The sequence below is a fragment of the Trichechus manatus genome, unplaced genomic scaffold (assembly GCF_000243295.1).
Source record: "Trichechus manatus latirostris isolate Lorelei unplaced genomic scaffold, TriManLat1.0 scaffold00229, whole genome shotgun sequence".
NCBI lineage: Eukaryota > Metazoa > Chordata > Mammalia > Sirenia > Trichechidae > Trichechus > Trichechus manatus.
This window is the reverse complement of record NW_004444165.1, coordinates 482171-510029: the sequence shown is the minus strand read 5'-3', so window position 1 is coordinate 510029 and position 27859 is coordinate 482171. Positions and strand designations below refer to the sequence as shown.

Here is a 27859-nt window from a genome sequence, read left to right as displayed (position 1 = left end):
CAGGTACAACTTGTAAACAGAACATAGAGACACAACATAGCTAGACGGACGGAAATAAGAATTTAATTCTTACAGAAGCTTTTCCTAAGAAATTATAATTACAATATGTTATTTAAAGTAAGAAAATACCCATTTGGATTATTTTGCTCCACTCTAGAGGGAACCAGCTTTTTCCTTAGAGTAACTTCAAACATGTCAATTTCATGTATATAAGGTTTCAGTGGACCTTTGAGACCATCAAGAGAACTTCTAAATATACTGACCTTAGTCCTTTTCAGTAATGAATTCTCTTAACTCTGCAAACCTCTCCTTAGTTTAGGGCTTAACCTCTAGTCAATTAGGTAAAATGCAATATTCAGCATTAATCCATTCACTCATTAAACTGTTATTGGATGGTTCAGTATTTGATATCAGGTACTATTCTATGTTTCAAACACAATATCTCATTGAATCTTAGAACTACCTAATGAGGGAGGCATTATTGTTATCCTCAATATTCAAATGAGGACATGAGACAATGAAATGATAAGCGAGTTATAAAAGTTCACTTGTCCAAAGTGAAAAAAGTCTTCAATATCAGGCTATGTGACTCTAATGCCACAGCTCCTAATTACACTGTGCTGGCCACATGAGGCAAAGAGTGACCAACTATCATAGTCTGCCTGGGACATGAGAATTTCAGTGCTAAATCAGAGAATTTACTATCTCATTTACTTTACCATAAGAGATAAAACAATTTTCATGTCAATACCCAACTACAATAAAATACAGAAATGATGCATTTTTATAAAAGTATTTTTGCTACGTAGTGGGCAAACCTAATAACAATGGGAAAGTAGACTATTTTGCACAAAAGGGAAGGAAAGTAGATGTACACAAAACATTTTGTGTGTTAACTATTGTCAGACACTGAAAATTATATATTTCTTACCCAATCCTCTCAAAATTTTATTGAATAAGTTATGTTATCGTCATGTTACAGATGCAAAAACTGAGAGAGCTAAAGTAACTTGCCCAAGGTTATGAAGCTAATAAGTAGCATAGCTGAAATTTGAATTCTGTTCTTTCTTCAAAACCTTGTCTTTTATAATGCAAGTAATTTCAGATTAAAAGATTACTGGTTTTCCATTCTGTCATCTAAGTAACTCCTCCTAGGTTGAGAATTATTCTTAGAGAACATTTTTATCTATGTGTCCCATCTGGCATTCCATTCAGAAAATAAAAATTAAGTACCTACTCTGTGCCTGGCTCTATGCTAGATAGAAGACTTACAAAGATGAATTTAGCTCAAGTTCTGACCAAAATACATGAAATAAAATCTGATAGAAATGAAAGGGTAGAAAATTCAACAATAATAGTTGGAGACTTCAATACTCCACTTTTAATAATAGGTAGAACAACTAGGCAGAAGATCAGCTAATATATTCGAGCAATGCTATAAATCAACTAGGCCTAACGGACATCTATAGAGCATTCCACGCAATAATAATAGAATATGCATTCTTCTTGAGAATATATGGAAATTGTCCAGAATAGACCATACGCTAGGTCATAAAACAAACCTTAATAAATTTAAAGGATAGAAATAATACAAAGTATGCTCTGCGACCATAATGAAATGAAACTAGAAATCAATAACGGGAAAATTTAGGAAACTCACAAAAAACCCATTGCCATCAAATCAATTCCAACTTGTATGGACCCTGTAGAAAACTATAGGAAACTCACAAGTATGTGAAAATTAAATAATACACTCCTTAAAAAATCAATGGGTCAAAGAAGAAATCAAAAGGAAAATCAGAAAATACTTTGAGATGAATAAAAAGTAAGACACAACATATTAAAATTTTATGGAACACAGCTAAAGTAGTGCTTAGGTGAAAATTTATAGCCATAAACACCTATTATTTTAAAAAGGAGCTCTCAAATCAATAACCTAACCTTCCACCTTAAGACACTGAAAAAAGAACAAACTAAACTTAAATCAAACAGAAAGAAGGAAATAATAAAGAGCATAAAATAAAGAAATAGAAAAATAATGGAGAAAATCAATGAAACCAAAAAGTGGTTCTTAGAAAAGATCAACAAAATTGACAAACCCTTATTTAGTTTGATCAAGAAAAAAAGAGAATAGTCTCAAATTACTGCAGAAATAAAGAAGATTATAAAGGAATACTATGAACAATTGTTCTCCAAAAAATTAGATAACTTTGGTGAAATGGAAAAATTCCTAGAAAGGCACAAACATCTGAAACTGACTCAAAAAAGAAACAGAAAATCTGAATAAATCTGTAACAAGTGAAGAAATTGAATCAGTAATCAAAAAACTACCCATGACAAAAAGCCCAGGCCCAGATGGCTTCACTACTGAATTCTACCAAACATTTAAAGAAAATTATACCAATTTTTCACAAACTCTTCAAAAAAAAATAGAGAGAACAGTTCTAAACTCATTATATGAGGCCAGTATTATCCTGATGCCAAAAACAGACAAATATATCACAAGAAAAGAAAACTGTAGACCAATATCTTTTATGTATATGGATGCAAAAATCCTGAGCAAAACACTAGCAAACTAAATCCAGCAACATGCAAAAAGAATTACATACCATGACTGCATGGATTGAATTGTTTCCCCAAAAAAGTTATATTGAAGTCCTAATACCTTGTTTTAACATGTGACCCTGTTTAAAAATAAGGTTTTTCTCTGAAGATATTGTCAGTTAAGTTAATGAGATCGTGCTGGAGTAGAGTGGGTCTTGGTCCCATCTGAGTAGTGTCTTCTAAGAGGAGAACAGAAACAGAAACAGAGTCACACAGAGGGAAGAGCTACCTAAAAGCCAAGACATGACAAGAAATGCCCGAGGCTACCAGAAACTGGAAGAGACAAGGAAGGATTTTTTTCCCTAAAGCAGACAAAAAGCATGAACCTGCTGGCACTCTGAATTTAGACTTCTAGCCTCCAGAACTATGAGACAATAAATTTCTGTTCTTTTAGGCCACTCACTTTATGGTATTTTGTTATGGCAGCCATAGGAAAATAAGATCATGACTAAGTGGGATTTATCCCAAAGATGAAAGTTTACTTTAACGTCCAAAAATCAATTAGTGTAATACATCATATCAATAGAATAAAAAAAATTATATAATCATCTCAATAGATGCAGAAAAAGCATTTGAGAAAATCCAACACCTTTTCATAATAAAACATTCAAAAAACTAGGAGTAAAGGGGAAATCTTCAAACTGATAAAGAACAGCTATGAAAAGCCCACAATTAATATCAAACTTGATGGTCAATGACTAAGTTCAGAAGAAGCAAGGATGTCCACTTTCATCACTTCTGTTCAACAATGTATTGGAGGTACTAGCCAGGGCAATTGGACAAGAAAAAGAAATACAGATTTTGAAAGAAGTGAAATTATCTGTATTCAAAGATGGCATGATTTGTATATAGAAAATTTAAATATATCCACAAAAAATTATTAAAAACCAAAACAATCGCCTCTGAGTGTTCAGCAAGATTGCAGGATACAAGATATATGTACCAAACACAGTTGTATTTCTATAGACTTGCAAGGAACAATCCAAAAATGAAATTAAGAGAACAATTCTATTCACAAAGCCATCAAAAAGAATAAAATACTTAGGAATAAATTTAACAAAAGAAGGGCAAAACATACTCTGAAAACTACAAAACATTGTTGAAAGAAATTAAAGAAGATCTAACTAAATGCGAAAATAGCTCATTTTAATGGATCAGAATAATTAACATGGTTAAGATGGCAATATTATCCAAGCTGATATAAAGATCCAATGCAATCCCTGTTAGAATCCCAGCTGACTTCTGTGTACAAATTGAAAAGCTAATTCTAAAGTTCACATGGAATTGCAAGGAACTCAGAATAGCCAGAACAATCCTGAAAAAGAACAATAAAGGGGAACTCACACTTCCCAATTTCAAATCCTATAACAGTAATCAAGACAGTGTGAAAGTGGCACAAAGATAGACACGTAGATCAATGGAATAGAATGTAGAGTTCAGAAATAAATCTGTACATCTATTGTCAACTGATTTTCTATAATGGTACCAAGACCACCCAATAAGGAAAGAACTGTCTTTCAACAAATGGTGCTGGGACAACTGGATAGCCACGTGCAAAAGAATGAAGTTAGACCCTTACTTCACACCATATACAAAATTTAACTCAAAATGGGTCAAAGGCCTAAATGTAAGAGCAAAAACTATAAAACTCTTAGAAGGAAATAGGGGCCAATCTTTATGACCTTGGATTTGATGAAGGATTCTTAGATATGATGCCAAAAGCATGAGCAACAAAAGAAAGATTGAATAAATTGGGCTTCATACTAAAAACTTTTGTGCTTCAAAGGACACCATCAAGAAAGTGAAAAAAACTACCTATAAAGTGGGAGAAAATATTTTAAAATCATGTATCTGCTAAAGGCTTGCAAGGAAATCTTACAACTCAATAATAAAGAGACAAATGTCCCAATTAAGAAATGAGCAAAAGATCTGAATAAACATTTTCCCCAAGAAGATATACAAATGATCAACAAGCACATGAGAGACGTTCAACATCATTAATCATCAGGAAAATGCAAATCAAAACCAATATAAGCTACCTCTTTACACCCACTAGTATGGCTAGGACCAAAAAGTCGCACAAAAAGTGTTAGTCAGGATATGGAGAAATCAGAATCGTCATGCACTGCTGATGGGAATGTACAATAGTCCAACTCCTTTAGAAAAGAATCCGGTAGTTTTTCAAACAACCAAACATAGAGTTATATGGTCCAGAAATTCTACTCCCAGGTGTAAATCCAGAGAAATTTAAGTATATGTCCACCAGAAGCTTGTACAAGAATGTTTAAAGCCCATTATAGCAGCATTATTCATAATAGCCAAAAGGTGAAAACAACTCAAATGGCCATCAATGGACAAATGAGTAAACAAAATATGGTAGATCATACAATGAAATATTATTTGACTATAAGAAGGAATGAAATACTGATACATGGGTTAACCTTGAAAATATTACGCTAAGTGAAAGAAGCCAATCACTGAAGAGCACATTATACATGACTCCACTCATATGAAAGTCCAGAATAGGAAAATCTACAGAAACAGAAATTAGATTAGTGGTTATTCAGGGCTGTAGCAGGGGTTAAAGTGTTAAGGGTTAAGGTGTTAGCCAAAGGGATTTCTTCTTGAGGTGATTAACATGTTCTCAAATTGACTGATGATGGTTGCATATATCTGTGAATATACTAAAACCCATTGAATTGTACACTTCAAATGGGCAAACTGTATAGCATGTGAATTATACCTCAATAATGCTATTTTAAACAAGGGGAAAAAAGATATAAGGAGAGAAGAAAGTAAACAATCAAAAAGGACAGTGATTCAGGAGAGAGTTTACAGTGCAGATAGTAAACTGTTTGGTTTTGTTTATTTGTGCTTTAAGTATATCATTTTACCAAGTGGAGGTAGTAAAAAAGGACAGTCTTCCAAAGAAGAAGAAAGTAACAAAATCATACGCAGGAAATTACGAGTCACCTAGAGAATTTGAAAAACAGGAGACACAGGGATGGGAGAGGTAAAGATGACGCTGGAAAGAAAGATACAGGAGACTGTGAAGGAACTTAATTGCCAAGCAGTTTAGACATTAATCCTGCAGCAAACAATGCAATAAGTAACACAATCATTAAACGCATTAGGCATTAGGGAGGATGAGGCATTAAACTTTTATAGTAATCGCCTGATAACTTATCTCTATTCCCCTTTCCACTATACACCCCATGAAAGCAGGGATCTTGTATCAATTAATTATGTATCTCCCGAACCCAGAAGAGTACTTGATACATGTTGTTTCTTTGGGTGCCATGGAGTCGGTTCTGAGTAGAACTGCCCCATAGTGTTTCCTAGGCTGTAATCTTTATGGAAGAAGATCGCCAGGACTTTCTCCTGCATAGCCATTTTACCGGTAAAATATTTTTCCCATGATTCTTCTGGAATATTTAAAGAATGCTTGTTTTGTTTTAACAACAAGACCAGAAGAGTATAGTTCTGTGATCATATGGTTTCTCCAGACCACCTACATCACAATCACCATAAATATTGGGAAGCTACAAATGTAAGAAAGATTCATTCATCAATAGTACATAAAATTCCCCATTAAAGAAAATAGTTGTTCTTCTCTCTAACGGAAAAAGAGGATATGGGATGTTGTAATTCATTGTGTCCATAATATAAATAAATAATTTCTTAGAGGATATTGATTCCAAAGCTGTTAAAAAATATCCATAACCATTTCTGGGCTATTTATGAAGGAAAACCTGAGAAATTCTCTTTGTGAATCTTTTAGGATCTCTTACACTCAAATTGATGAGACTTCTAAAAAGGATCTGCGGATTTTGAGAATTGACTAGCATTCAAGAATCCTGGGATTTAACTGTTGACTTGAGTATAGTGCAAATATTAAGCTGATTACGTGAGAGTAGACACTTGGGGTAATTGGCTGAAATATTTTAAAATTTAAAAAGAGAATTAAGGAAGTCGGGTGACTCAATGGTTAAGTGCTTGGCTGGAAATTGAAAGGTTGGCAATTTGAACCCATCAGTCACTCTGCAGGAGAAAGACCTGGTGATCTGCTCCCATAAAAATTACAGCCTAGGAAACCGTGTAGGGAAGTTTTACTCCATCACAAAGGGTGCTATGAGTCAGAATCGTCTAGTCGGCAAACAATAACAACAAAAAGAGAATTAATGACTTTCAAATATATTTTCTAAAAGCAATACCTCAATATAAAATTTTTAAATATGGAAAAAGTGTTACCAATATGTAACCACTTATTAAACAATATAATCTTGTCATAATTTCCCTTATAATTATTTCTTGATTATAAAACATAATTGTGGACTGTAAAGTTTCCTATAATCTTCACAGGGTTACTTCTGTATCGAAAACCACTAGGAAACAAGTTGCAAGTTAGACGCCAGCAGCATTCTAAAACAGCAGTGCCTTTGTTTAATAACAGCTGCTCTCATTTGAAAAAAAGACAAAAGATGAAGAACTAAGGTGTGAAATTTCTAATAACACACCAGGGAGTCTTCATTTGATTCTGTATGATCCTTAATAAGAAGAAACTTGTCACTGATGAATTTTCAGGCTGAATAAAGTATCTCCCAAGGAGTTATAGAGAGACCTACTAATTTTAACGTACTTAACATACATATAGATCAGAATCATGCTGAAATACTTCAGTGCTACACTCTATCATTGTTGTTATTAGGTGCTCTCCAGTCGATTTCGACTGGTAGCTACCCCACGTACAACAGAACGAAACACGGCCCAGTCCTGCACCATCCTCACAATCATTGCTATGTTTGAGTCCATTGTTGCAGCCACTATATCAGTCCATCTCATTGAGGGTCTTCCTCTTTTTCAATGACCCTCTGCTTTACCAAGCATGATGTCCTTCTCCAGGGACTGGGCCCTCCTGATAACATGTCCAAAGTATGTGAGACGAAGTCTTGCTATCCTTGCTCCTAAGGAGCGTTCTGGCTGTACTTCTTTCAAGACAGATTTATTCATTCTCCTGGCAGTCCATGTTATTTTCAATATTTTTCATCAGCACCATAATTCAAATGCATCAATTCTTTGGTTTTCCTTACTCATTGTCCAGCTTTCACATGCAACTGAAGATACTATGGCTTAGGTCAGGTGCACTTTGGTCCTCAAAGTGACAATTTTGCACTTTAAAGAGGTCTTTTGCAGCAGATTTGCCCAATGCAATACGTCGCTTGATTTCATGACTGCTGCTTCTATGGGCATTGATTGTGGAGCCAGGTAAAATGAAATCCTTGACAATATCAGTCTTTTCTCCATTTATCATGATGTTGCTTATTGGTTCAGTTGTGAGGATTTTTGTTTTCTTTATGTTGAGGTGTAATCCACACTGAAGGCTGTGGTATTTGATCTTCATCAGTAAGTTCTTCAAGTCCTCTTCAGTTTCAGCCAGCAAGGTTGTGTCATCTGCATATCACAGGTTGTTAATGACTCTTCCTCCTATTCTAATGCCACATTGTTCTTCATATAGTCCAGATTCTTAGATTATTTGCTCAGCATACAGACCGAATACGTCCTGTGAAAGAATGCAACTCTGACGCACAAGCTTTTTTTTCTTTTTTCTCTTCCCCTGTACATACTAAAGTTTTTTTTTTTTAATTGTGCTTTAAGTGAAAGTTTACAGTTCAAGTTAGTTTCTCATACAAAAATGTATACACACATTGTTATGTGACCCTAGTTGCTCTCCCTGTAAGGTGACAGCACACTCCTCCTTTCCACCCTGGATTTCCCGTGTCCATTCAACCAGCTCCTGTCCCTTTTTGCCTTCTCATCTCGCCTCCGGACAGGAGCTGCCCATTTAATCTCATGTTTCTACTTGAGCTAAGAAGCACTCTCTTCACAAGTATCATTTTATGTCCTATAGACCAGTCTAATCATTGTCTGAAGAGTTGGCTTCGGGAATCGTTTCAGTTCTGGACTAACAGAGAGACTGCGGACCATTAAGTCTGGTCCATTTGTTAGAATTTGAGTTCTGCCCCCCACTTTTCTCCTGCTCTGTCAAGGACTCTCTGTTTTGTTCCCTGTCAGGGTTGTCATTGGCGACACACACATTTTATGGCTTTAAATGATGCAGCATCCCTTTGTTCTGTTTGAACAATTACCTCTTGGTCTAAATACAGGTTCCGCACAAACACAATTAAGTGCTCTGGGATTCCCATTCTTCAAAATGTTATCCATAATTTGTATGATCCACGCAGCTGAATGTCTTTGCATTGTCAATAAAACACAGGTAAACATTTTCTGATATTCTCTGCTTTCAGCCAAGATCCATTTGACATCGGAAATGATATTCCTTGTTTCACATCTTCTGAATCCGCCTTGAATTTCTGGCAGTTCCCTGTCAATGTAGTGCTGCAATGGTTTTTGAATTATCTTCAGCAAAAATTTACTTGTGTGTGATATTAATGATATTGTTTGATAATTTCTGCATTCTGTTGGATCATTTTTCTTTGGAATGGGCACAGATATTTATCTCTTTCAGTCAGTTGGCCAGGTAGCTGTCTTGCAAATTTCTTGGCATAAATGAGTGGGCATTTTCAGCATTGCAACCGTTTGTTCAAACATCCTAATTGGTATTCCATCAATTCCTGGAGCCTTGTTTTTCACCAGTGCCTTCAGTGCAGCTTCGACTTCTCCCATCAGTACTGTCGATTCTTGATTATATGCTACCTCCTGAAATAGATGAACATCGACTAATTCTTCTTGGTACAGTAAATCTGTGTGTTCCTTCCATCTTCTTTTGATGCTTCCTGTGTCCATCAAAATTTTGCCCATAAAATCGTTCAATATTGTAACTCAAGGCTTGAATTTTTTCTTCAGTTCTTTCAGCTTGAGAAATGCTGAGCATATTCTTCCCTTTGGGTTTTCTAACTCCAGATCTTTACACAGTTCATTGTAATACTTTATTTTGTCTTCTCAAGCTGCCCTTTGAAATCCTCCGTTCATCTCTGTTACTTCGTCGTTTTTTCCATTCGCTTTAGCTACTCTATGTTCAAGAGCAAGTTTCAGAGTCTCTTCTAACATCCATTTTAGTCTTGTCTTTCTTTCCTGTCTTCTTAATGACCTTTTGCTGTCTTCCTGTGTGTTGTCCTTGATGTCGTCCTACAGCTTGTCTGGTCTTTGGTCATTAGTGTTCAATGCATCAAATCATTTCTTGCGATGGTCTCTAAATTCAGGTAGGATATATTCAAGGTCATACTTTAGCTGTAATGAACTTCTTTTAATTTTATTCAGCTTCAACTTGAACTTGCATATGAGCAGTTGGTGTTCTGTTCCCCAGTCTGCTCCTGGCCTTGTTCTGACTATTGATATTGAGCTTCTCCATTGTCTCTTTGATTCCAGATGTAGTCAGTTTGATTCCTGTGCATTCCATCTGGCGAGGTCCACATGTATAGTCATCGTTTATGTTATTGAAAAACATATTTCCAATAAATAAGCCACTGGTCTTAGAAAATTCTATCATGCAATCTCCAACGTTGTTTCTTTCATCAAGACCATATTTTCCAACTATAGATCCTTCTTTTTTGTTTGCAACTTTCATGTTCCAATCACCAATAATTATCAATGCATCTTTATTACATGTTTGATCAATTTCAGACCGCAGAAGTTGGCAAAAATCTTCAATTTCTTCATCTTTGGCCTTCTTGTTTGGTGTGTATATTTGAATAATACTGATATTAACTGGTCTTCCTTGTAGGCAAATAGATATTGTCCTATCACTGACAGCGTTGTACTTTAGTGAAGTGCTTATACATAGCATGTGCTCAATAAATGTGAGTGCTTTTTTATTCTATTAAGACTTATGTTCTTAAGAAGAGAATAAGTGTTAAGAAAACAAAACAAAAACTTAATTTAACTTACCTTGACCATTGGCAGCAATGGTCAAGATAGGTTGGAAAAGTGTGAGACTACTGGGAGAAGTCAGGGAGTCATTGCAATAACACAGCTTTTTTCTTTTAATATCCATGACTCATTATCATTTAAGCTGGAATAATGGTCTCAGAACTTTTATATTTACGAACATAAGTGACCTTTTGTTTTCCCTGCCTTGCTAACGCTCAATGAGATGCATTGACACAGTGGCTGCAGCAATGGGCTCCAGCATAATAACGATTGTAAGGATGGCACAGGACCGGGCAGTGTTTCATACTATTATACATGGGGACGCTATGAGTCGGAACTGACTCCACGGCACTGAACAACAACAACAATGCTAACCAAGTGTTTGCATCAGTCTCAGATCCGCAAGCTATCTGAAACCAGTGGCCAAAAAAGATTTCATGAGAAACTTTGTGATTTAAAACATGAATCTTCTAGAACCCTGTCCAAAACAGTGCTGACAGTTCATATGACTTCAATATTTTTTGATAAGGTTTTTTGTTGATATTTGGGTAAAATTAATGACTTTGAGGGTCATTACAGAGTATAAGTTAATTTCCACTACAAGTGGAAAACTTGTTTGGGTTCCAATTCTATGCATGATGAATTGGGAGCTTTATTACTACACTTAACCTTTGGCACATCTTTCTTTAAAACAGAGGTAAAATCTAAATGTAAAATCTAGCATTTTCAGACATTGTACTAATTTGTTTTGGTCACCCTTTCTAACCCACAAGGCTTTGAGTTCATAAAAGGGACATGAATTGCAATATGAGATCTAATATTTCCATCATTGGTACACATAAATTCTTTCCAGATCTTCTTTGGGTTCATGAGGAAAAATTCTGCAGATAGTGTAGATTGAATTGCTAAAAATTCCAATGAAAAGCAAGAAATACAGAAGTAAAAAGTAAATATGTCAAGCGTGTTTATTTCAGATAGATATCATTTTTTCCTTCATTTGAAATGAGTTATTGTTTTAAACTTGGGCAATTGGGCAGAACAAATGTATTCTCTTCTTTGAAGCAAATCAAAGTTACTTATGTCAAATATTCCACCTAATAGAGGTGTATTGGGAATTGTAACAATTGTAAATAAGTACGATAAACACAGAAATAAATGATTTTCAGTTTCTGAATTTAGCTTCTGCACTAGACTACAAAATCAGAGTGACTTATTTTTCATGTACTGCCATCATTGCTCTGTTGATCTAATATACGTCCAATAAAGAAATCATCAGGAACTATTACAATCCCACCAACTTTGTAACACTCATCAATCTAGTGAAAGTTTTCTGTTTAAAACTCCTTAAAAGCAGACTATAACCAATGGTTTATTATTTCTTAAAGACAATTTATGAATGTCTCCTTTCTGATTTGCCTTATGATATCTCAGAAATACCCAGTCGAATATAATTCAGCCATAATTACAACACTGCTATAGGAGAAATTGTACCAGAACTGCCAAAGCAGCTACAGTGACCGCGTAAACCCCAACTTTAGCTTGTTGATTTTCTTTTAAGGAAAATCTAGAGGACAAAAAGAACATCATCTAAACAAGTGATTACAGCACTTAGAAAAGGAAATGCTGAATTCCTCTGTAATTCATATTGTAACGCATGTCCCTTTTATGAACTCAGAGGAAATAATGCTGTAAAGAAATGGAGAAATGCCTGTGTATAACATGAGTAGTTTCATAGAAGCTGATAGGAAAATGAAGTCCCTATTAATAAAATACAAATAATTTGGCTGCCACAGCTGTAAATCTCTAATGGCAGCACGTGTTTCTGTAATTGCTTTAACCCTTGTATGTTTTCTTGCTCTTTTTACAGGCAGACCAGTAATGATTGTGGTGGAATATATGGAAAATGGATCCCTAGACTCCTTTTTGCGGGTGAGGTGTTCTTTTCTCATGGCATTCTGAGTTCTAGATTTAAACCATTTATCATAAATTAATTTTTACATAATTTTATTTATGGATTTTTTATGAAGAATAGCAGCATTTTCTCTAGGGTGCATTTCTCCGATTCTGTGATACATTAGATTGTTACTAAGTGGGGGAGGGATGTACACTTAACAATATAATTGATTTCTTCTATAAATTCACTTGCTATATTAAATAGATATATTTCAAATGACGTTATCATGAAGAAATTAAATGAAATTTAGTCGCTTGACAAAGCTATTCATTTTGCTCTATCACTTTTAACTATTTAGTGGGATATTTTATGAAATTTTGTATAATGCTGCACCCCTTAAATTGATGTATAGTCACCAAGAGTGACTCCAGTTTGTATTAAAAAAAATGCTGTCCATCCACTTTGTCCCACTTAAATTCATTTGGCTGACTATTCAGAAAATGAAAGGAGAAAGAATGAAAACTTTCAGCAGAGACTTGTTTTAGAGCAAAAATTTTAAAGCTATTCTTGTTAAGATTATCTTATCCTTAAAAGTATGATGTATAAAAAATGATTTGTTTTATACAATAGTACAAAATAGCAGAGCTGAGAAGGAAGCAGGAAATTATATTTCAAAGTATATATGTAAAACCTTTAACATTTAAAAAGCCATCATATGCTGCAATATTTATTGACAGTGAGGGAAAACTAAAATATAAAAGATAATAACTAGAATCAATATTTTTCATCCTCAGCAGAGGTCACATATTTAAATTTAATTGTGTTCTTTAATATATGTGTATCTAAGCCATTTTCCTTGCTTACAAAAGTGTTTGGACTTTTGTCATTTGGAATGTGTTATTTTATTTTTCTTCTTCATTTTCATTTGAATAAATAGTCTCAAGCATTCTTTCTTCCCTTCAGATTTTGCTCCATGTTATTTGCATAAGTTCTGCATGCATCTCACCTTCATTTCTTGATCTTATTTTCATTTATTTTTCATGATTCCATGCCCTCTTCTTGCAACTGCTCTCAGTGTTAGCAGTGATGATATATTTACACTGTGACAGGATTTGACGTCCAGATTCAGTGCCAGAAGCTGAATTCAGCAAAATCGTCTGGTTATTATAGAGCAATACTACTCACACAAGGTATACTCTCAACCAAGTATGCTCTTTAAGGCAAAATGAAATTCATAGGTGTTTGGGGACATGAACAGTTTCTTTTCTGTGGCTATTCTCAGAAAGTATTATTTTATAGCTTGTATTCATTTTCCTGTAAATGTGCTAAATTATTTTAGAATAATTTATCAGGACCACCTATGGTACTTGAAATGCATGTACACTTATGCCCTTCCATTATGTTTACTCATAAAAATCATTTTTATCAGATATGTATCAAAATGACTCATTATCTAATGATGCTTGGGATAGGTTTCTTTGTATCAACTATATCCTAAAGCAGACTATAATGGCAAATAATAGAGCAGATACTCAATCCAAATTGCTGCTGAAAATTAGATCAAATGACTGCCGCAAGCAAATTGAGAGAAAAATGTTAGCTTCAGATATACTTTTTTCCTGCTGAATCATGAATCAGTTAAAACAGGTTATAAAGAAAATATTGTGCTATAAATAAGAGACTTACTTATAAATATCTTACAACATGTATATACGTGACATGTCTCATGATGTAAATAATAAAAGCTACTATTTTCAGTTCTTATTATGTGCCATGTGGATAGATACCATAGGGAATAGGAAAGAGGAAATACTTGATGGTAGCTACCATTACTACTACATATGTTACCCCAAGTAATCTTGACTCTGACACTGACTAGCTATGTGACGTTGGGCAAGTTACTAACCTTTCTGTGCCTCTGTTTACTCATTTGTAAAATGGGAATATTAACAGTACCTACCTCATACGATCGTTAAAAGGATTAATTGAATTAATCATTGCAAAGCTCATAGAATAGTGCCTGACATGTTGCAAGTGTTATGTAAGTGTACGTGACGTTAAGTGAAAATACTTAACTCTACTAGGAAATTACCATAATTCTCATTTTACAGGTGAGGAAACTGAGGGTCAGCAAGATTGAATAATTTTCCCTAAGCCGTAAAGCTAATAAGTGGCAAAGTGAAGATTCAAACTCAAGTCTAAATGAGTCAAGAAGCCACTCTCTAACCCACTATGAATGCTATCTTTTTATTAAATTATTTACTGCTTCTCCTTGTAAGTCCATTGCCATATCCCAATGTGGTCTTATGTCCCCTCTACACATGAAGAGTTTCTAGTAAAATAGAAATCATATGAATGGAAAAAAATTATACGGCCACTACTACCCTTCTTTCCCTCCTTTAATATTCTTACCCTTCTTTGTAATCATATCCCTTCTATCCCAGAAGCTCAAACTGCCTTATAAACTTTATGTTAATAATGGACATTCAATTCCCCATGGCAAGCAGAAATAAAATATATAAATATATATATTCCATAAATTCTCGAAAGCGAAGTCATTTTTCAAACTGCTGCTTTAGAATTTGATAATCACAGCTTCTGTGAGCACAGAAAGGAGGAAGTGGCTAAGTGCACTGCATAGTAGGGGAGCCACCCACGGCTCATTAATAGCATTCTGTGCTTACCGGAGGCAGAAAAGATTTCCCTTGGTCTCCCACACTACTTGAAAATCACTTCAATTTGCTATTTTATTATGAAAGACTGGTAGCACCACTAAGTACAACATTACAATCTAGTGCCAGTGCTGGTGGCTGGCTGACTGTGATATTGCACTGGATTCATCAATCTCATGCTGTTTGGGATCCTTGTGGACATTCTTCCAGATATTGGCAGGGAGGAGGTGCCATTAAGTGTGTATGTGTATGTGTGTGCACACACATACACGTGTGTGTAGAGGAGTGTGTATGTGTAACTTTGTGTATGTTTATAATTTTAAAATAAAATGCATTCTGACTTAGCAAGCTAAGCATTAATCTGGCTACTCAGAAGGTATAACATCACTGACATATCCAGATTCTCCTGATTTTTCCAAGGAAATACACTAGTATGAAATAAGTATAATTTTGACCACCATTCCTGTAAGGTCTCTCCCCAACTACACACACAGATTTCATTAACACTTTTTGTGGCACTTACCTAGCAACTGATTGGCACTAAATCTTTGATGCTTCATTTTAATAACAATGTTAACTAGCAAGACCAAAAAAAAAATGGTTATGAAATACTTTAAAATCTTGAAATGTAATATGTCAACCACAAAAAATTTTATCCCTTTATTTTATTATGTTCATTGAATATGAATTTGTTTAACATATTACAGATCTAATTACACAAGGATATATTACCACCAGTTTCAGTTCAAAATGGTGTACTGCAACCTTCTGCTCCCACCTCAAATCCTTTGACATAGAGAAAAGATAAATATATGTATTTACAAACCACAATCATGTGATCAAGCAAGAAGGCGTATCACCTATAAACCAAAGGCTGGGAGAAATCACTGAAAGACAAAAAAGCAAACAAGATTGGATTGAATAAGCAAACCATATTCCAAAACATGCTCAGGGAAGAATGGCTGGAAGTAGGAAGGGACACCTGGGCAATGAATGCAGATATTATTAGAGGTTTGTCAGGAAGTAAATGCAGACAGACACAACCATTCATGTTGTTGTTGTTGTTAATTGCCGTCAAATCAGCTTAGACTCATGGTGACCTTACGTATAACAGAAAGAAACATTGCCCAGTCCTGCGCCATCTTCATAATCATTGGTATGTTTGAGTCTATTATTGCGGCTGTTGTGTCAATACATCTCATTGAGGGTTTCCCTCATTTTCCTTGGCCCTCTACTTTACCACACATGATATCCTTTTCTAACGCTTGGTCTTTTTTAATGATGTGTCCAAAGTAAGTGAGTAGGAGTCTTGCTATCTTTTCTTCTAAGGAACATTCTGGTTGTTATTTCTTCTAACACTGGTTTGTTCTTTTGGCAGTCCATTGTATATTTAATATTTTTTATCAGCACCATAGTTCAAATTCATCAAAATCCTATGAATCACAATAAAAAACCCTTTATGGGCCCTCACTATTCTTTTATTATCAAACTGTAAGTAACAGAGTTTGGTCTTGGCCACTAACCTATTCTTCTCTTATTAGGACAAGTAAGGGAGTTTAGAATGGAAATAAGATCAATATAGAAAAACCTATAGCATTTCTATACATCAGCAATAACCAATTATAAAATATAATAGATTCTAGTCACAAACCCAAACCCACTGACTTCCAGTTGATTTCGATTCATAGTGACCCTGTAGGGTTTCCAAGGCCATAAATCTCTATGGAAGCAGATTGTCACATCTTTCTCCCTCAGAGTCACTGGTGGTTTCAAACCACCAACATTTTGGTTAGCAGTCAATCACTTTAACCACTGTGCCACCAGGAGAGGGGTATAAATTCTGATACAGATGTTCCTCGTGTTTCAGTTTTTCCCCAATAGATTAATTTTAATGCATCTTAAAAATAATTAGGAATTATTTTTAAATTAGAAATCATTGGAGCCCTGGTGGCACAGTGGTTAAGAGCTATAGCTGCTAACCAAAAGGTCAGCAGTTTGAATCCACCAGCCACTCCTTGAAAACTCTATGGGGCAGTTCTACTCTGTCCGATAGGGTCACTATGAGTCGACATCGATTTGATAGCAATGAGTTTGGTTTTGGTTTGGTTTAGGAATCATCCAGCTTCATGTTTCTGTAGCTGGACAACTCTTAGATATTTTTCATCAGCAGATTGAACTATGCCTTTTTCGGACACAGATACCATCCAAACATTTTCTGATGTCCTTGCTTTTAACTGTCGTGGCTTGCTGAAGTAAAGCAGATGAATTTGATGCCAATTCAATGCTATTTTCTTAAAGAATTAACTCATCCTTCTGATCTTGATATACTCAACAAGCAACACATGGCCCTCATCTGAACCCTATAGATGTATTTTTCAGCCAAGAAATTTCAGATGTCAACAAGAGACCCCCTCTCCTGAAGAATGGTGTTAATGGGGAAGTGAGCATACACAGATCTCATCTTGCAATGGAAGCCCATGTAACCACCTTATGCCCATGTTTTGTGCATGACTACAAATAGTGCTAACTGTAGGTAGTTCCTTTCTATTTCCCCACCAGTTGTCTACCTGAAGTATCTTCTGTTTCTTTCCAAGGAGACTGAGTTCTACATTGATGTGATTGAAGTCCCTCCACGGTGTTCCTCTGCGGCCTTTCACAATAACTGTGCATCTCTTTAGAGAGATGTCAACATATTCAGGAATATGGATAGTCTGTTTGCTGAGAATAGTCTTTCTACTAGGAGATGTGACAAAGTTCATATTTTCTTTTTATTTCAGCAATCTTTATTGAGCATCTACCATGCTTTGTGTACTGCATTAAGCATTAATTGCATTGCCGTTGAGTTGATTCCAACTCCTAGCAACACTATACGATGGAGTAGAACTGCTCCATAGAGTTTCCAAGGAGTGGCTGGTGGATTTGAACTACTGACCTTTTGGTTAACAGTTGTGCTCTTGAACACTGCACCACCAGGGCTCTGCATTAAACATTAGGTACATAAAGTATTAGGGACATAAAAATTGGTAAGACAGAGTACTTACCCTCACATGTGGACATATAGGAAATGAGGGAGTTTTGTGCAGGAAATGAAGGGATCACAGACGAGAAACCCTTATGCTGCCTGAATGGGTCCGTGAAGGTTTCCTGGAGGAAGAACATTTTGAGTTTTAGGTTAAAAGATTATTAGTATTTAAAGTGACAACAGCAACTCGAAAGATTAGATAGGAAACTTAGGGGCAGTGAATTTATGTTAATGGGGTAAGAACAACTCAGAAAAGGAGAGTGAGAATGGCTGCACAACTGGAAGAATGTAATCTATATCACTGAATTATAGCCACTTTTAAATCGGTGTATGTTTTGCTGTGTATAGTCTCAACAACTAAATTAAAATTTTGAAAAAGATTATTGGTATTTAGCCAAGTCAATTGAATGAAATCATTCTAGGCATAATAGAATATATGAGTTAAACAATAGGGATATAAAGTTTTGGTGTATTGGTAAGTGTGACTGTACTATTTCCTAGGGCTTCTGTAGCAAATTATCACAAACTCTGTGGCTTAAAACAACAGAAATTTATTATCTCACAGTTCTGGGGGCCGTTATTATTGTTGTTAGGTGCCACTGAGTCAGTTTCAACTCTTAGAAAACTCCATGTGCAACAGAACAAAATGCTGCCCAGTCCTGCACCCAGGACTTCAAACTGGTTCTTCCCTGTTCAGTCATGGCCAAGGAAGCAAAACTGGAACAGACTTGAATTTTTAAAATTTGGGTGAACCAGAACAATAACCAGAACAGGAAAAATTACACGTCGAAGCCCTCCTAAAAACCTTATCTCCCTCTCAGAAAACAAGGACAGGGTACACATTGCTTAGCAACCAAACTCATGCCTGTTGGATTTTGAGCAGAGTTGGAAACAGCAGTGCCCCACTCAAAGATGGTAGCCAATCACGCCACTTTGAATGTGTGTCACTCTCCACAGTCCTGCTAAGAATCCAGTCTCATGCATCAGGCCTCTGAAGGGGCTCACTACACCTCTTCTGAGTCTCCCGTTCAGGGTTTCGACCCACAATTTTTTGCGATCCAGTTATCATTCCAGATCACCCAAATTGTAGAAATTCAGGTCTGTTCTGGTTTTGCTTTGTCAGCATGACTGAGCTGAATTGAACCAGTTCAAAGCCCTGCTTGCACCATCCTCATAGTCATTCCTATGTTTGAGTTCATTGTTGCAGCCACTGTCAATTCATCTCATTGAGGGTTTCCTCCTTTTTGCTGACCCTCTACTTTACCAAGCATGATGTCCTTCACCAAGGACTGGTCCCTGTTGATAACATGTCCAAATTATGCGAGATGAAGCATCACCATCCTAGCTTCTAAGGAACATTCTGGCTGTACTTCTTCCAAGACAGATTTGTTTGTTCTTCTGCCAGTCCATGGTATATTCAATATTCTTCGTCAACACCATAATTCAAATGCATCAATGCATCATTCAATCAATCTGGAGGCTAGGAGGTGGAGCCAACATGGTGCTATAAACAGAAGCACCCTACCATACCTCCACAGTGGAGACCCAAAAAACTAATAAAACAGAGACAGACATCAATCCTGGAACCCTAAGCATCAAATGAAGAGATAAAGAATTCAGTCAAGCAACAAATGGAATAAGAAACTAACAGAGAACACAGAGCGAGGAGAGATATGTGTGGAGATCCTCTATCAGCTAACACAGCACAGATTCACCATCTTGGACTTCTGTCAAAGATCAGCAGACAGGGAGTACAGGAAAGCAGCCTCACGGACCTCATAGCAGGAGACAGAGCACCTGGTAACCAGAAATATATGCTTCCCAGCTCCTACCCTTCTTGCCCCCCACTCGGCCTCTGCCGCTTCATGCTGGCTGCAGTCTCTTGGGCAGGAGGAACCGGCTCTGGCTCTGTGATGCTTGGATTCGCCCCACCCACACTGGCCGGCTTCCTCAGTGCCATTCCTTTGTTGCTGGTGTTGCTTTTTTCCACTTCTTGGTTTCTCCCTGCCTCTCACTTCCTCCCCCTCCTTTCTCTTGAACACTTGGCTCCGTGTGCCATCTATGCTTCTTCTTGAATGGCTGTGAAGTGTCGCTTGGCTGGGGAACTGCTCCCTGATCTGCGTCGCCACACTGGTGGAATCCCCAGGCCCTTTTTTTTTTTGCTTTGTTTTGTTCTATTCTGTTTTGTTTGTTTGTTTTCTTTTTCTTTTAGAAGCTTGGGAGCCCCTTCTAGACAGGCTGTACTGCACAGCTTGGGAGCCACTTTCCCGGTCTGTGCAGCTGCACCGTTGGGATCCCTGGAGACATTTCTTTCTTTCTTTTTTTTTTTTTTTTTCTCTTTTTTTTCCTTTTTGTCTTTCTTCACTTCTCAGTTTTTTGTCTCTATATACTTACTTTCTTTTCCTGTTTCCTGAATACCTGGCACTGTATGACATCTCTGCCCCTTCTAGCCAGGCTGTACTGTGAGGCCTGGGAGCCACTTCCTCAGTCTTTGCAGCTGCACCTGCGGGATCCCTGAGAGATTTGCTTTTCTTTCTTTTTTTTTTTTCCCTAATTTTTATTTTATTTTTTTATCTTTTTCTTTTTTCCTTTTTTTCCTCCATTTCTTGGTTTCTCATCTCTCTACTCTAATGGCAAGCTCCCTTAGCAGTTTTTTATTTTTATTTTTATTTTTTTGGCTTGTATTTCTCTCTCCTCACTTTCTTCTTTCCCATACCCATCTTAGCTCCACACACACAACTTGCCCTCTCCTTCCTGCCTACCTGTACTGTGTAATGAACATCACAACCCCAAGCAGCACAGGCACAGCCGACTGGAACCTGCCCTGCACTGACTCCTGACTCGCCCTGTCGGCCCTAGTACATGCCACAAAAACAGCCCATCTCAGCCCCTCCTCTTCAGCTGGACCTGCCCTGCTGCACCGTAGCTGAGTGAATGGCCCTGCCCATTGCACAAGGAGGTGAAAAGTATTGTGTCCACAGACAAGCAAACAACAAAGAATGCACAGCCCGCCTGTTCAGACATTACCAAATAAAACAAAAAAGCAGGATGAAACAAACAAATCTACCATCAATAAACGAGGAAAATAACTACTGAATGCCCCGAAGATAGCAGATAATATCAAAACATATAAAAAAACAAGGCAGGATGGTTCCAGTAGGCATCCAAAATAAAACACCAGATGACTTTCCAGTAGAAGTAAAAGCACAAGAGCTGCCTGATGGGGAATTTAAATCTCTAATATTCAGAACTGTCCAAGAGTTGAATCAAAAAGTAGACAAAAATGAGGAAAAAATAGACAAATTCATGGAAAATAGAGACAAAAAAATGGAATATTTCAGGAAAATAATACAGGAACAAAATGCCAAAATATATTCACAACTAGAAATCATACAAAAATGGCAATAAGAAATCCAAAAGATAAACAAGATTTCAGAAATGCACAGTGTCATAGAAGGGTTGAGGAGCAGGTTTGAAATGATGGAAGATAGGCTCATCAAAATTAAAGACAAACACTTGGATATAACTTTGAGGAAAAATCAGAAAAAAGAATGAAGAAAAATGAATAAACCCTGAAAATTATGTGGAATACAATCAAAAGCAAAAATTTGTGAGTGATAGGAGTTCCGGAATGAGGGGAGAAAAGAGAAAACAGAGAGGATCATTGAAGAATTGCTGAAAGAAAACTTCCTAATGTCATGAAAGATGGAATGCTGATCATCCAAGAAGCTCAATGAGCTCCATATAAGGTAGACCCCGAAAGAAAATCACTAAGGCATATCATAATCACACTTGCTAAAACCAGAGACAAAGAAAGAATCCTGAGAGCAGCTCGAGAAAAACAATAAGTCACATACATAGAGGGAACCAATAAGACTAAGCTCTGATTATTCAGCAGAAACCATGAAGGAAAGAAGGCAATGGGATGACATATATAAAACCTTGAAAGAAAAAAAATTGCCAATCAAGAATAATATATCCTGCAAAACTCTCATTCGAATGTGGTGGTGAAATTAGGACATTTCCAGATAAACAGAAATTAAGAGAATATGTAAAAACCAAATCAAAATTACAAGAATTATTAAAGGGAGTCCTTCAGTTTGAGAATAAACAACATCAGACCACAGCCTGAATCTAGGATGCAAGATCGTAACAGCCAGATACCAACCTAGGAAATGAACTCTCAAGGACTATCCAAAACCAAATGAATTACAACAGGGAAACAGAGAGGTTAATCTGTAAATGACAACAACATCAGAACAATAAAAGAGGGAATAAATGGTGTAGGTATAGAACTTTCTAATGGAGAGGAAGGCAAGGCGATACCAAGTAATAATAGACTGGTCTAAACCTAGGAAGATAAGGGTAATTTCAAGGTAACCTCAAAGGAAGTTAACATACTTACTCATTAAAATAAAGAATAAAAACATAAAGTGTCAGTAAAAACAAAATCTACAAAAACAAAAGAAATGAAAAAAAAATCCACAGACAAAAGGAATTCAGCATGGGAGAGTAAGGAGAACAAAGAAAATGTCAGCACCACAAAAAAAAAACCACTACAAAATGACAGCAATAAACTTGCACCTATCAATAATTACACTGAATGTAAATGGCCTAAATGCACCCATAAAGAGACAGAGAGTGACAGAATGGATAAAAAAACAGGATCTGTCAATATGCCATCTACAAGAGACACACCTTAGAAACAAAGACGTAAATGTATTAAAAATCAAAGGATGGAAAAATATATATCAAGCAAACAGTGAGGAAAAAAGAGCAGGAGTGGCAATACTAATCTCAGATAAAATAGACTTTAAAACAATCAATCTGGAGGCTAGATGTCTGTTTTAGTTATCTAGTGCTGCTGTAACAGAAATACCACAAGTGGATGGCTTTAACAAAGAGAAGTTTATTCTCTCACAGTCTAATAGGCTACAAGTCCAAATTCAGGGCGTTTCAGCTCCAGGGAAAGGCTTTCTCTCTCTGTTGGCTCTGAAGGAAGGTCCTTGTCATCAGTCTTCCCCTGGACTAGGAGCTTCTCAGTGCAGGGACCCTGGATCCAATGACACGCTGTTCTCCTAGCTCTTGTTTCTTGGTTGTATGAGGCCCCTCAACTCTCTGCTCTCTTCTCGCTCCTTTTATCTCTTGTAAGATAAAAGATGATGCAGGCCACACCCCAGGGAAACTGCTTTTACATTGGATCGGGGATGTGACCTGAGTAAGGATGTTACATCTCACGGTAATCCCCTTTAACATAACCTAATCTCATTAACAGCAGGCAGAGATTAGGATTTACAACACATAGGTAAATTATATCAAATGACAAAATGGTGGGCAATCACACAATACTGGGAATCATGGCCTAGTCAAATTGATACACATATATTTGGGGGACACAATTCAGTGTCCAAATTCAGGGTGTCAGCTGGGCCATGCTGTCTTAATGCCTAGGAGAAAATCCTTTCTTACATCTTCCAGCTTCTGGTAGCTTTAAGTGTTCCTTGTCCTGTGGCAGCATAGCTCTAATCTCTGCCTCCATCTTCATATGACCATCTCCCTTTGTGTCTGCTCTCCTCTTCTTATAATGACATTTGTCATAAAGGGATTAGGGTCTATGTTAATTCCCTCATTTTACCTAATTACATCTACAGGAACTCTGTTTCCAAATAAGGTTACATAGGAGTTAGGACTTCAACATATCTTTTTGGGGTACACAATTAATCCCATGACAATCCATCTTCTGGCCTCCTAAAATCCATGTCCTTCCCACATGCAAAATACATTCACCCCATCCCAACATCCTCAAAAGTCTTAACCTACTCCAGCATTAACTCTAAGTCAAAAATCTCAATATAATCAACTCAAAAAGTACCAAATCTCATTTTATAAATCACCTAAATCAGATAAGGGTGAGAGTTTGGACATGATCTACCCTGAGGGAAATTACTCTTCATCTATGGGCCTGTTAAACCTAGAAAATAAGTTATCTGCTTCCAAAATACAGTGGTGGGACAGGCATAGGATATGTATTCCCTTTCCAAAATGAGAAATTAGAAGAAAAAGAAGTCATGTGTCCCAAGCAAGTCCAATACCCAGCAGGGCAAATTTAATTCAATTTCAAAGCTTAGGAATTGCTCCTCCTTGACTCAGTCCACCCTCTGGGACCTAAGAGGCCTCACCGGTCATGGGCTCTGGGCCTGTGGAGGCCCTATTCGCCTCTGGGCACACATGGGCCAAGGCGGTCCCAACCAACTACCAAGAAAGCATCTGTATTAGTCTTCTAGGGCTGCCGTAACAAAGTGCCACAACTGGGTGGCTTAAAACAACAGAAACTTATTATCTAATCATTCTGGAGGCTAGAAGTCCATATTTAAGATATAGGTCGGGCCACGCTCTCTCTGAAGATTCTAGAGGAAGATCCTTTTGTTGTCTCTCCCATCTTTGGTAGCCTAAGACATTCCTTGGTTTGTGGTGGAATTACTCTAATCTCTACCTCTGTCTTCACATGGCCCTCTTCCCTCTGTGTCTCTTTTCTTCTAAGGACACTAATCATAAAGAGATTAGAGCCTACCCTAGCCTCATCTTAACTAATTACGTCTGCAATGACTCTATTTCTAAATAAGATTACATCTACAGGTACCCTGGTTAGGGCTTGAAGAAATCTTTTTGAGGGACACATATCTTTTTGAGCTGGTAGTTGGGAGAAGATGATGAGTTTAGTTTGGGTTAGGTTACTTTTGAAATCCCTATGGAACATCCAAAGAAAATATCCATTCTATTTTATTGAAATATAAATCTGAAGCTCAGCAGAGAAATCTGGACTAAAGTTAAAGATTTGGGAGGCAATAGCATAAAGACAGCTATTAACCAAAACCATAGTTGGAAGAACTTTTAGAGAAAGAAAGAGTTGAGCAAAGTTGGAACTCCGTGCCACACCAACCTGAAGAGGCACCATAAATGTAGTCCCCAAAAGTAACTAAGACTGAGTGATCAAAGAGGAACAAGAAGAGAGAGGAGAATGTGGAGTCCCAAAACCTAAGGGGGTGGAGCATTTCAGGAAGAAGAAAATAAGCAATCACATTAGGTGCAGCAGAGAAATTCTGAAAGACAGGGGCTGAAGAGTGTCCATGGGATTTAGTACTTAAGAGGTCCTCAATGATCTCAACAAGAAAATTTTAATAAGTTGGTCTCATACAGAAATCAGATGTAGACGGCTAAGATAAGAATGAAAGATAAATAGGAATTCGTAGGTAGAGATCAGTCTTTTTGCAAAAATCTGTGAGACAGCAAATCAAGGGATCAATCAGATACTGGTAGACACACACACCAAAAAAAAAAAAAAATCAAAGGTACTTTTTAAGATAGAAGAAAATTTAGACAATTTTATACACCAAAGGATAGAAAAAGAGAGGGAAAGAAAAAATAAATTGGCAAGGCAACATAACTCAGGAGATAAAGGATGTAAAATCAAGGACCCTGGTAGAGAATTGATCTTGAATAGCAGAAGCCTCAAGATCTTCTGAGACTGGAAAGATTGTGCATTGCGCATTTAGAAAGGTTTGTGAAAAGCAAGCAGTGATAGAAACTTCAGGGGCTGGAAGTCTTTATCACTTAGAAGAAGAAGTACAGTTGTATATAAGGGTTTGAGAGAATTAAAGGAATAGAAGAATGTGGCCAGGATGTGGGATATTAGCCATGGGCGCTAGAGCCAGCTCATAACACCTTATGAGGGACAGGTACTAAATATTCAGGAATTTTGTGAGCTAGTTGTTAAACTGTTAATAGTTTGAATTTGGCTACAATAGGAGTATTTATACAACAGAAATTGTTTATTTTGTTCTGTTTTGTTTTATTTTTCTCCAGAGAGCTAGTTTACCAGCACACCACTAGATTGGTGTTTAAGAATGCTGATGTAGGCAGTTTCAGAGTTTACAATTTCTAGATATGGACCTGGGAGTAAGTGGCTAAAGTGAAAATACATACAATATCTCTAACTGATTAACTAATGTAACTAGCATTAATGTGTGCTTTTCTATGAGTTAGACTCTCTTCCAATCCTACACATTAACTCTCTAATGCTTTAAACAACACTATGAGATAGGTTATTATTATTGTTGTTGTTATTGTTATTGTCATTCCCATTTAACAACAATGAAGGAGCTGAGGCATAGACAAGTTAGATAACTTGCCCATGTCAAATAGCCAGTTAAGTTATTTATCTTTTGCCCAAACGTGTTGAGAGACTGCAGTGGGCCAGATACTATTCTGAAACTGGGAATACAGAAGTGATCGAAACAGGAAAAAAAAAAAAAAAAATCTAGTGGGAGGAGAAATAAATAAAGAATTCAGAAAATATATGGTATGTCAGACGGTGGAGAAAAATAAAGCAGGACAAGTGGGAATGGAGGGTGAGAGCGGGTTTCAGTGTTAAATTGAGTAGACAAGGAAAGTCTCACTGAAAAGTGGCATTTGTGTAAAGATCGAAAGAAGGTAAGATAATACTTCTGTTGCTAGTTCCTGGGGGAAATATTCCAGGTACTAGCAATAGAAAGAGTCAATGCCCTTGCATTGGGTGGGAGGTGGGATATTCTATATCTGTAGAGCTGCAAATAACTCTTTATGCCCAATAGCTATATGCCTGCTTTTACTAGGCTGATGTCAATAAAAGATAAGGTCAGAGAGGTCATGGAGGCAAAGAGTGGCAGGGATCTTTGAGGGCAATAGTTCTCAACCTTGGCTGCACATTATAATCATCTGGAGAGCTTTAACAATCCCAAGTTACTTGTTAAAAGCTTCTCAGGTGAGTCAAATTCACAGCCAAGTTGGAAAATCATTGAAGTGATGCCTTGTAGACCTTTGTAGTGATTTGGGCTTTTCTCTGGGTAAGATAGAAAACTATTGCAGGGTTGGGAGTAGAGGCATGACATGATCTGACTAAATTTTAAAGGAATCATTCTGGTTGCTATGTTGAGAGAAGACTAAATTGAGGCACAGATGGATGCAGGGAAATTAGGAGGCTTTTGCAGTAATCCAGGGAAGACATGATGGTGGTTTTAGTCAAGGATAGTTGCAGTGGAGGTGATAGGAAATGATCAGATTCTATGATGTATTTTGAAAGTAGAGCCAATAGTATTTGCTGGTGGATTGGATAAAGGGTATAAAAGAAAGAGCAGATTCAAAGATAACTCTCATCCACAAAATGGGGTCAAAAATAGGTAGTAACTGCTTCCTAGGATTATTGTATTACATGGCTAACAGACATAGAACTCCTAGAAAACTGCCTGTAACAAAGTAAGAACTCCATAGTGTTATCTACTATTCCCAACCAAAAACCAAATTCATTGCCATCGAGTAGATTCTGACTCTAAGAGACCCTACAGAATAGAGTAAAACTGCCCCAAAGAGTTTCCAAGGAGCAGCTGGTGGATTTGAACTGCCGACCTTTTGGTTAGCAGCCAAGCTCTTAACCACAGCACTATCAGGGCTCCTATCTACTATTACTATAGTACATTTCAAAAAATGTCACAAAAGTTTTAAAATTATCATTCTGTTATTTCCTGGTCTGTTTTAACAATGTCTAAGAATAGGTTTAATTTTCACCATTTAACAAGAATTCTTATTAGATATACCTCAGAAATACAAGTATTCAAATAATACACATAAGTGCATATCAGCATTTCAAAAGCAATGTGAGTCATTTGAAGTTTCCTTGAACAAATGCAAAGCAAATATTAATTTAAAAAATTAAAGGGATCTTTTAAATATTTATGTACTCAAATT

The 27859-nt window shown here is 36.7% G+C and overlaps 1 protein-coding gene across 1 annotated transcript in view; it reads left to right on the top strand.

The window, feature by feature from the left end:
* EPHA6 (EPH receptor A6) overlaps nucleotides 1-27859 on the top strand; it is a 1147205-nt gene that overhangs the window by 984075 nt on the left and 135271 nt on the right. Inside the window, 1 exon segment of the mRNA XM_004389015.3 lies at nucleotides 12359-12420. Within this exon segment, the coding sequence (XP_004389072.1) occupies nucleotides 12359-12420 (62 nt within the window).